We start from the raw sequence: 10,172 nt of genomic DNA, 5'->3' as shown, positions 1-10,172 counted from the left end.
GGGGCGCGTTTTCTACATGGGTCATAATTAGACACACGTCATAATTAGCCAGTCCCAAAACGCTGTTAGCTTTGTCCCAACTAATAATCATCACCGTAATAAATGGCTGTTGGGACCTTTGTTTCCTGGGCCACGAGCGGCAGAAAACGCGAATTGTGAAAGCGAGAAGGCGCCTCCACCGACCGCCTCCAACACCCCCGCCCACTTCTCCCCAAGGTTTTGTTCAGCCCCGGGTTGCCGGTTTTTGGCCCCGGAGCTCGGCGGACGGATTTGCTTTCTGCTGAGCGCCTCTTTTCTTTCTGCAGGGCCGAGCAAAAATACCAAATGCGAGCAAATGAAGCATCGAAATGGAGACCAATTTACAGAAATGTGCAATTAGACGAGAAGTGCAAAATAAACACTCTCCGGGTCGGGGGTGGCAGGCGAGGCGGGGAGCAGGGGAGGAGGAGAAGGGGGGGTCTGCGGGCTTAGTCCGGAGTGAAGGGGGTAGCCGAGGGGGGAGGGGGAGAAAGGGGTGTTGGAGGGGGAGACGGAAGGGGGGGGGGGGGAGGCGGCCGATCTTTGTCCCAAGCGGAGCTCGCCGCCCGCTCATAACCGCGTCGCCAAGTCAACCCGCGGCGACTTGGCAGATTATCTCCGAGGGTCAACACGCCCCGGCCGGGCAACCCCCCTCGGGCCCTGCCTGCTGATCGATGCGGTCACTCGCGGCCGGGTGATAGCGTCTGGTCCTCCGCGGCCGCGGCGAACAATGGACTCATTGACGCGGACGCGCAGAGATTAGGCGCGCGGGTCCCACCGCCTTTCCCTCCCGGCCCCTAGGGCCGCAGGTGGCCCTTTTCCCTGAAGAAATCGCCGGAACTCCCCCCGCCCTCCCCCAGCGGCTTCCCCCAGTCCGCCCTTCCCGGGAGCTGGGACACCAAGGAGGCCGGGTGCGGCGCGCGTCCCCACCCACGGGCGGACCTCCTGGTGCCCAGCTCTCTCCTGAACGCATATGCTGAGACCGCACCAGGATCGCACGCCGCAAGGAACCTGCAGGGAAGTCCCCCCTCCCAACTGGCTTTTGCTTTTTGATGAAAATGAGCGTGTTTGAGGTAGCGCATTCGGTCCGTACGCATTTAAAACACAGGTATCTCCACAAGGAGAAAATACATTACAATCTACCTCGTGAAGGGCTGGGTGTCGTTTGTGGTTTAGGAAAGTCAGGTTGCAGTGGTTTTTCCCGTACTGGTTCCCGGTGGTTCACGTTCCTTCTTGCCAAGGCTTTTCTGCAAAGGTGGCCAGTTTTTCTAAAACCTTCCGTGTTGGTTCGAGGACCGTGGTCCTTTCGGTAGGACCCGTCCAAGGCCACCCAGGACGCCCTGGGCAAATGGGTCGGATGCGCGGCTCATGCTCAGGCCGGGGCTCGTGCGCCACCGCGACCCGGAGATAGTCTGCATCATCCGGTCAGAAACACTCGGCCCTATTTAAGTGAGGACCGCAGGATACCCAGAAGTTACCCAGTGGAGGCCACAGACTGACGCTGTCATTAAAATGCAGCGCTTTTAATTCTTTTCTAAACACTTCCCTCCTCTCTTGAAGCGCTGCCTTATTTCACTCCGACGCAGAACACACGTTCTTCAGCTGGCTCGGACTGGGGCTCAGGATCCGTGGGAAGCCATCGCGGATCTGGAAACCCCGTGCCAACGCCGTCCCCTCCTCCCAGCCACAAGAGGGGACGCTAAATCTTTCCCCCTCTGCCACATTAGGAAACTGCACTGAGTTGGTCAAAGGAGCCCCAATTTCCCAAAATCAAAATTAATAATGCCCTTCAATTACCAAAAAAAAAAAAAAAAAAAAAAAATTAAATGCCACTGTGGTCAATTCTGAAGTTACAGTTTACTCTCCGGAAGTCCCCCGAGCACGCCACAGTTTAAAAACATACAAGGAGGGGCGCCTTGGGTAGCTCAGTCGGTTGGGCATCCGACTTCGCTCAGGTCATGATCTCACGGTTTGTGAGTTCGAGCCCCACGTCAGGCTCTGTGCTGATGGCTCGGAGCCTGGAACCTGCTTCACATTCTATGTCTCCCTCTCTCTCTCTCTGACCCTCCCCCATTCATGCTCTGTCTCTCTCTGTCTCAAAAATAAACATTAAAAATTAAAAAAAAATACAACTAATGCTGGGTCTTTATGGGTTAGTTCACTGACATCATTGTGATCGTGTACAAATTTCATAAATAAGACAGAAGACCAAGTCCTTCCTATAGAGCTAGGGTCTGCAAACTTTTTTTTTTTTTTTAACCGTACTCCCTAACAGTTACAAAAGAGTTTAAATGCACAACCTCGGGGGCGCCTGGGTGGCTCAGTCGGTTGAGCGTCCGACTTCGGCTCAGATCACGATCTCTCGGTTCGTGAGTTCGAGCCCCGCGTCAGGCTCTGGGCTGACGGCTCAGAGCCTGGAGCCTGCTTCCGATTCTGTGTCTCCCTCTCTCTCTGCCCCTCCCCCGTTCATGCTCTGTCTCTCTCTGTCTCTCTCTGTCTCAAAAATAAATAAACGTTAAAAAAAATTTAAATGCACAACCTTGGCATATGTATCTATATAAATTGTATTAATGAATTAGTGTATTGTGTATATTATCAAACAAACAAGGAAAATCGACCACTTAAAGTATGATGAAAAATATACATTAATCTATGATTGAACGTAAGCTCGAAGAGTTTCATGAACGCTCCCCTTCAGATCGCACGGCCAGCTCGGCCTACAGGTGTGGGCGGGGAAACTCAGCTGAGAGAGAAAATGGAAACAAATGCAGTGCTCTTGGGTACCTGGGCCTGGCTTCTTAAGGCAGTCGGCCAGGCCAATAATGGCCCCAGGCTGGGCCACGTGGGGCACAGCGGAGCCTATTGCGCGGCGGCCGGCCCGCCTGTCCCCGCCGGTGGCGGGTCCCCTTGCGGAGCGGAGCCGAGCTGTCAAAGCTAGCGGGGGTGGCGCCGGGAGCGGGAGGGCCACACAGCTCCGACTCCCCGGCTCCGGCTTCCAAGCCCGGGCAGCAGCCATGAACGGCGAGGAGCAGTACTATGCAGCTACGCAGCTCTACAAGGACCCATGCGCCTACCAGCGGGGCCCCGCGCCGGAGTTCAGCGCCAGTCCCCCCGCGTGTCTGTACATGGGCCGCCAGCCCCCGCCGCCGCCGCCGCCCCCGTTCCCGGCGACCCTGGGCGCGCTGGAGCAGGGCAGCCCCCCGGACATCTCCCCGTACGAGGTGCCCCCCCTCGCCGACGACACCGCGGTGGCGCACGTCCACCACCACCACCACCTCCCAGCTCAGCTCGCGCTCCCCCACCCTCCGGCCGGGCCCTTCCCGGATGGAGCCGAGCCAGGCGCCCTGGAGGAGCCCGGCCGCGTCCAGCTGCCTTTCCCGTGGATGAAGTCTACCAAGGCTCACGCGTGGAAAGGCCACTGGGCAGGTAAGTCCGGCCCCTCATCCCCTTAGTCCCCTCACCGGCTCCCGTCCCGGCTGAAGGGCTCCCCAAGACCCTCTACCGGTTCGCGTTCCCAGCCCCTAAGGACAACCCAGGGTCGGACTAAACTCCACAGGGAGCCAAGGAGGCGATCCCGCGCAGAAGCGCCTTTCTGGGCCCCTTTGGAGCGTCTTTTCCACTCAGCTCTCCTCCTGGGCGCTTAAACCCTTCCTTCCCTATCCATACAGTGAACTCCAGCAGCCTGCGCTCCCCCAGCCAGCCAAGGCCTGGCTGAGCTCAGGCTTCCGACCCTCCGGAGGGATCCTCCTCCACTGGAGGGATCCACCTGGCCAGGACTCCACGGCGTGAGCGTCTAGGAAGCCGAGCAGGACCCTAGGATGCTCCCGACCCGGGCCGGGGCGTGCCTTTGGAGTCCTGGGCCCCTGTGGCCTTGAGCCCACCCGGGAGCCGTCATTAGAGGAGACGGGCAGTCTCGGGGGCGCTCAGTGGATGCCGGAAAGCAGGGAAGACGGACTGCATCAAGCCCGCGAAGATGTTCGGCGAGGAGGGGAGGGGGCGGGGAGGGGGTACTCACCGCCAGGCCGAGGCCGGGCCGCTCAGGCTGGAGGCAGGCAGCTGGGAGAGGCGTCTTCCACGCTGGTGCGCTTCTGAGCAAACAGAAACGTTCGAAGGGGGTCTCCCCGCGCCGCTTCCCAGCAAGTGAATCTGAAGAAGGAATGCCCTTCTTGCAACAGCTGTGCCGGGGGAGGCGTGAGCCCCGTGTCCCCGCGGCCCTAGGCGCCCGGCGTGTCGCAGAAGGTCTTCCCCGGAGCCCGGAGGCGAGGACGCGGAGCGGCCCCCAGGCCCCCTCCCCCGCCAGGAGCTGGCGGCAGGTTCCGGCGCGGCCTGGGCGCCGCTACACGCTGCTACCGCTTCCGTGCCGCGGCCACCTCTGGTCACACCTGCATGGCGCATAGTTGACTTTTCTTTTCCTTCCAGCAGTCGGGGGTAGGGGGAAAGGGGCTCGGGCGGGCGCCCCTCGAGAGTCCTCGGCGCCCCGTCTGCCCCCCCCTCCCCGTGCCTGACGCAGACCCCGGCGCGGCCCGGCGGGGCTTTGTGGGGCCCGGGCTCGCCCAGGGTGCCCGGGGCTCGCCTCTCCCTTAGGTCACTTTGTCGTGAATGCTGAGTGGCGAGGACCGGGCGGGTCCGGGGACAGGACAGGGCCCAGCTGGGCTGCAGTCTTCCCCCACTTACCGCGCAGCCCGGGGCGAGGGGGGCGCCAGACGCGGCCCAGCGCCGCGGCCGCCGCAGGCCGGGGAGTCTTGGGAAACGCGGGATTCTTGGGAGGCGGGAGGACCACGTCCTTCGACCAGGGTGGGACCTAAGGACGCGCGTTTCCCACGTTCCCGGCCGTCCTTGCAGCTTCCTCGGGGGGGAAAAAGGCGAGCGAGGCCTAAAGTGGGTCACCTCCCCACCCCCGGGGTGTGACCCCTGCTCTGGTGGCGCCTGGGCTCGGGCGGACCCTGGGAGCCAGACGGTAAATGCTATTGGTTAATCGGCCGCCTTCCCCTGGGGTGAAGGAAACCCTGAAAGGGTAACTAACTAACATCCAGGGGCTGGAGAGTCCGGCCGGAAAGCCCTTTGCCAGAGCTTTCTGACCCGCTGCAAGCTCAGCTCAGGGAGAAGGGGCCGACCCCCCTGGCCTGGAAGCTGCCTTTGGGGTGCTCCTGCGACCTCGAGGTCCTCCCGGGAAACTCTCTAAGGAGCGGAGCTTCAAGCGTGTGTGAACTCGCCTGTCCACTCCTGTGGGGTTTCAAACGCCTGGGAAGGGTAAAGTGACCAGAGGGTTCTCATTTGCAGCACAGATATGAATGCTAATAACAATACTGTAGGAACGTTCGAAAACGACCTAAAAAAATGAATTGTAGCAGCCTTGCCGACAGGCTTGCCCCTAAACTGCCTCCCCCTGAGCCTTAGGGAAGGGCGCAGACCCAGGGGGCTCTTGACGTCTTAAGTAACGCCACCTGCCTGCATCCCCTGCCAAGCCGTCCTGGGCATAGGTCTCCTGGGGTGGTCCCAAGAGATTATGGATGGAATTTAAGAACCTCAGAGGGCCTTTTCAAACGTTCCTTTAAGGCTCCCTCTCCTCTCTCCTATGCCAAGGAAAGCTTAGAAGCATAAGACTCTGGAAATGCTCCCCAGGGAGTGGGACTTGTCTGCTGACTCTGCCCAAGCCTTGGATTCTGGGCGCCTCCTTTTGGCCTGGGGGAGAGCGGGCCTAGTTCTCTCACCTAATAAACCCTCTCCCCTCCAAACATACGCACTAGCTTTTTCAATCCCCTAAGGCTTCCTAACAGTCACAGGAGAAATATCCTAGACTCCGCCCTAAAACAAGCAGATTTAGGCCTCTTCCCAGAGTGTTTAGTGAAACTTAGCTTCGACGATGTCTGCGCCTGGGGGTGCAGTCGGTACCTGGCAGAAAAAGGAAAAGTTCAGGACCTGGTGCACAGCGGCGAACAGCAGGCGTGTGGGCCAGTTGCTGCTTCCTTGGGCCTGGGCTAGGAGCTGGAATGGAGCCTGTGACTCCAACCCTGTCCGGTGTGGGGCTCTCCGTTCCCAGCGGGACCCCAAGGCTCCCCTCACCTTTGCCAGCATTTGGGGCCCAGAACACAGAGGCCAGGGCTGACAGGGACGTTCCTCCAGGCCCAGAATAGTTTCCCTTCTCCAGGGCAGGGGCCTGGGCAGAGGTTAAAACAATTGTAGAAGAATTTACCAGCTCTGGAGTTGGGAATGATTATAACAATATTACTACTAGAGAGATAATAGTCAGATATAACAATATATGTCATAAGATCAGGGTTTTTATTAGCTCAAGGCTTTTTTCACACTGAGGGTTGTACTTACAAGTTGGTCGTGAAATCAATTAACTGAGCTGAGACCTTTAAAAAAAAAACAAAATAGTAAACAATGGGAAAAATTAGGTGTATCGTATGTGATAAAGATTGCTTGGTTTTATGTTCTGAACTTTTGGGGGGTCAGTTCTGTGTCCGTGTGTGAAATGGGTAGTGTTCTGACATGTATTCTTACTGTGTGGGTGACGATCAGAAAGCTGGGGGGGGGGGGTTAAGTCTTATATTAAAGGCACTTTATTGCCTTTGTAGAATCGAGTACGTTTGGATAACTATTGTGGGCATTTTAATCACCATCAACCCAAACGCTGGCCGAGTGAACCCACCGAAGAGCCACGGCCCGCTCCCAGAGAGAGCCTGAGAGCCCCGCACAGCTTTGACCTCCAAGAAAAGGGAACCTTTACTGGAGAAAGTCCGCTTGAGGCCAGACTGAGCTCTGGGACAGGAAGTTGAGGCTCGGTGGCAGGAACAGCTGGGAGGACCAGGACTCCCAGGATGGGGGCTTCAGTGTTGGGCTGCGTGGGTGGGGCCAGGGGTCGAGGGACCACACTCACGTGCCCTGTCGCCCACAGGCGGCGCCTATGTTGCAGAGCCAGAGGAAAACAAACGGACACGCACTGCCTACACTCGCGCGCAGCTGCTGGAGCTGGAGAAGGAGTTCCTGTTCAACAAATACATCTCGAGGCCGCGCAGGGTGGAGCTGGCCGTCATGCTGAACTTGACCGAGAGACACATCAAGATCTGGTTCCAAAACCGCCGCATGAAATGGAAAAAGGAGGAGGACAAGAAGCGCAGCTGCGGGACAGCGGCCGGGGGTGGCGCGGATGCGGAACCCGAGCAAGACTGCGCAGTGACCTCGGGCGAAGAGCTGCTGGCGCTGCCGCCACCGCCGCCCCCCGGTGGTGCTGTGCCGCCGGCCGTCCCCGCCGCCGCCCGAGAAGGCCGCCTGCCACCTGGCCTTAGCGCGTCGCCGCAGCCCTCCAGTGTCGCGCCCCTGCGGCCACAGGAACCCCGGTGAGAGACGGGGGCTCCTCCTTGCCAGGAGGCTTTGACCACTGGTAAAGAAGGGGGGAGGGTAGCAGGAGTAGGACCCTGGGTGTGGACAACCAGCCCTGGCCGTTCAAAGGGCAGGGGGGCCACCCCAGACAGAAGGGGAGAACTCGCGTTCTCGGGTGCCTGTGCCAATTGGGGCACCTTGGGGAGATGCCGGCAAACTTCTGGACGGAGAAGAGAGGTTTTCTGTAATATCTGGGGCCTCTTCGGGTGATATTGTTGGATTGGCGACACCTGCCGCTGCTGTGCAGCTCCTAGCACTCCAGAACCGCGGACCTCTTTAGAGAAACCAGCTCAAGAAAAAACAACAGAAACCGCAAGTTGGAATGCGCCCCCAACGCACTGCAGGCAAGCTGGAGTGCCTTAATCTGCCCTAAAACAGCCCGTTTTACTTGGGCTTCTGCCTTAATGCTTAGAAATGACGGAGAGGAAACCTCCAAGGCTTCAAAGACCTAGTGAAATTGATGCCCATGGATTAGAATAATCCTCCCGCCTCTTCCTCCTCCCCAACTTCCTCTTACTTTTTAAAAATCCTTTGAGTATAGCCACATACCTCACCAGCTCCTATCCTTCAATCCGCATCTCTTTCCTCCAAAGAAGAGAGAACAGAACATCTTGCAAGGATGGCTGGGCAACAGCAGGGCTGGGGCAGAAGGGTGCCAGAGTCCCTGCACATCCAGTCTGTCCAATGCTTGGAGAGAAGACAGGTGGAGGTGGGCCTAGAGCAAGGGACTGGGGAAGAAAGATGGCCCCTGAGCCTTCACTAAACTGAAGATATTTGGAGCTAAATCTATGTGGATTTGCTTCCTAGTCTCAGGGCAAGGGAGGCTAATCCGAAAGGCAAGCCGCGTGGCCCGGCCCACCTTGGAAACTATTTGCAGAGACCCTTGATTTCCACATCTTTAGAAATGATGAAAACGTATGTGGTTGGGGAGTTTGAAAACTGACTATTTTTATTTAAAGTTTTAAAGTTACCTAACAGGTCAGCTGCTGGCTTCAGGGTCTGGGCCCCGTGGTCAGGTGGTGTTTGTGGAAAAGGGTTAATAAATACGGATCACATGGAAAAGAGATGCACACTCATTTTCCTCGCTTTGTCTCAGACCCTTGCCACGCACCGATTCCATTTCACTTCAAAAATTAAAGCAGCATGTTTTTATTTTTATTTTTTGGTACTGACCAGGGGGAAAGGAGCAATTTAGAAGTACTACGTCTGGGTTTGAGGTTGGGGCAGCATATGAGCTGGTGAATGTTCAGTTTGGTTTCATTTTTAACTTGCGTCACCACTGAAGATGAATTTCTCAGGCAGTGTAGCCCAGACGCGTGGGGGGTTCTAAGTGCCACTGGCTGTGCGTGGCACAGAACCAAGAGCAGCCCATCCTGGGCCACCACGCAGCAGCCAAGGAAACACTCTCAGCTGGCCAAGGCCTTGGCGGGGTCTCTTGCCTCCCCAAACAGAGGTCTGGGTCAAGGGCCTTCTCGGCGGTTCTTCTGAAGGAAGTGTTTCTTTGGATGAGTCTCCACCCCTGGAGCCCCAAGGTTGACAGTGTCTTGTATTAGGAGCAAACAGGCCCTGATTTAGCAGGCTTCTAATCTCTGGGCCCACCCTGCTCCTCCCTCAGCTGGGCACCTAAGGGCACCTGAGCGCTCCCACCTTTGGGGGGCACTGGCTCACTCCCAGGAACTGTTGCTAGTATTTTCTTTTGCAGAGGGACAGCAGGGCTTAGTTTTTGTTTTGTTTTGTTTGTTTGTTTGTTGAAAGAAAGAATTTGAGTCCTAACGCCCCTCCAAATTAAAGGAGATCCACAGAGGGGCACCTGGGTGGCTCAGCTGGTTAAACATCCAGATGCTTGGTTTTGGCTCAGGTCATGATCTCCAGGTTCCGGAGATTGAGCCCAAGCCTCCCCCCCCCCCCACCCCGCATTGACAGCACAGAGCCTGTTTGGGATTCTCTCTCTCCCCTCTTTCTGCCCCTACCCACTCGCACTCCCTTGCTCCCTCTCTCTCAAAATAAACTTAAACATTTTTTAAAGAAAATAAAGGAAATCTGTCGATCTGAAAGGGGAACTTTCTCATCAGTGAGAAGTCTCACTGGGGTGACAATGACCATGCCCAAAGCTTCTCCACACGTGCCTGGGCTCTGGAGTGAAGCAAATCTGCCTTCAAACCCGGGGTCCCTCAAATACTGACTCATGACCTTGATAAAATTATTCAACTACTCTGTGCCTCGATTTCCGCATCTGTAAGGTGGAAATGAACACTACATCGCCAAGTTGTGAGATTTAAACCAAAGAATGCCTGTAAAGTGTTTAAATTCACTACCTAGAAAGAGTCATCCTTCCCCATCACTGTTTTGGCAACATCCTTCTTTTGAGAAGCTCTGGCTGCAGAGATTCTCGAGTCTCCTGCCAGCCCTCGCAGCCCCTGTCCTTTGACAAATCCCCACGCTGTCGCAGATGATGTGACCTGTTCGCGTCACCACTGATCTTGAGCGGGCACTTCCTAGTTTTACGACTCCCTTCCTCATAAATAAACTCTGGATTTTCCCTCGGCGACCTTCGCCAGGTAAGTGAAACGGTCCCCATCTTACACGAGGGAAGCTGACGCTGGGTGGGGAGGACTGGCTGAATTGAAGCTCAGCCGCCCGGTCGGTGGAGGCGCGGAGACCGGTCCTCGGAGGCCAGGGATGGCTCCAGGGCTCCCGAGCAAACCCGCCTCCCTGTCCGGGGCTCCCGTCCCGATGTCGCGCGCTGTCCTGACCGCACCGTGGCCTCT

The 10,172-nt window shown here is 57.1% G+C and overlaps 1 protein-coding gene across 1 annotated transcript; it reads left to right on the top strand.

Annotated features, from left to right (window-relative positions):
- Positions 1–2,920: 2,920 nt before the first annotated feature.
- On the top strand, positions 2,921–9,770 carry PDX1 (pancreatic and duodenal homeobox 1). Its single transcript, XM_060637468.2, has 2 exons — positions 2,921–3,444; positions 6,920–9,770. The coding sequence occupies exons 1-2, from the start codon at positions 3,033–3,035 to the stop codon at positions 7,363–7,365; spliced, it is 858 nt and encodes a 285-aa protein (XP_060493451.1). The 5' UTR covers positions 2,921–3,032; the 3' UTR covers positions 7,366–9,770.
- The last annotated feature ends 402 nt before the right edge of the window (positions 9,771–10,172 follow it).

This window comes from Panthera onca, chromosome A1 (assembly GCF_046562875.1).
Source record: "Panthera onca isolate mPanOnc1 chromosome A1, mPanOnc1 haplotype 2, whole genome shotgun sequence".
Classification (NCBI taxonomy): domain Eukaryota; kingdom Metazoa; phylum Chordata; class Mammalia; order Carnivora; family Felidae; genus Panthera; species Panthera onca.
Note: the sequence above shows the minus strand (reverse complement) of the source record. Positions and strands in the feature narration are given on the sequence as shown.

Excerpts from the sequence above, each read along its gene's own strand:
- PDX1 (XM_060637468.2), top strand. The coding sequence starts at position 3,033 with ATGAACGGCGAGGAGCAGTACTATGCAGCTACGCAGCTCTACAAGGAC. Across the intron at positions 3,445-6,919 it reads GTGGAAAGGCCACTGGGCAG|GCGGCGCCTATGTTGCAGAG; the intron begins GTAAGTCCGGCC and ends TGTCGCCCACAG.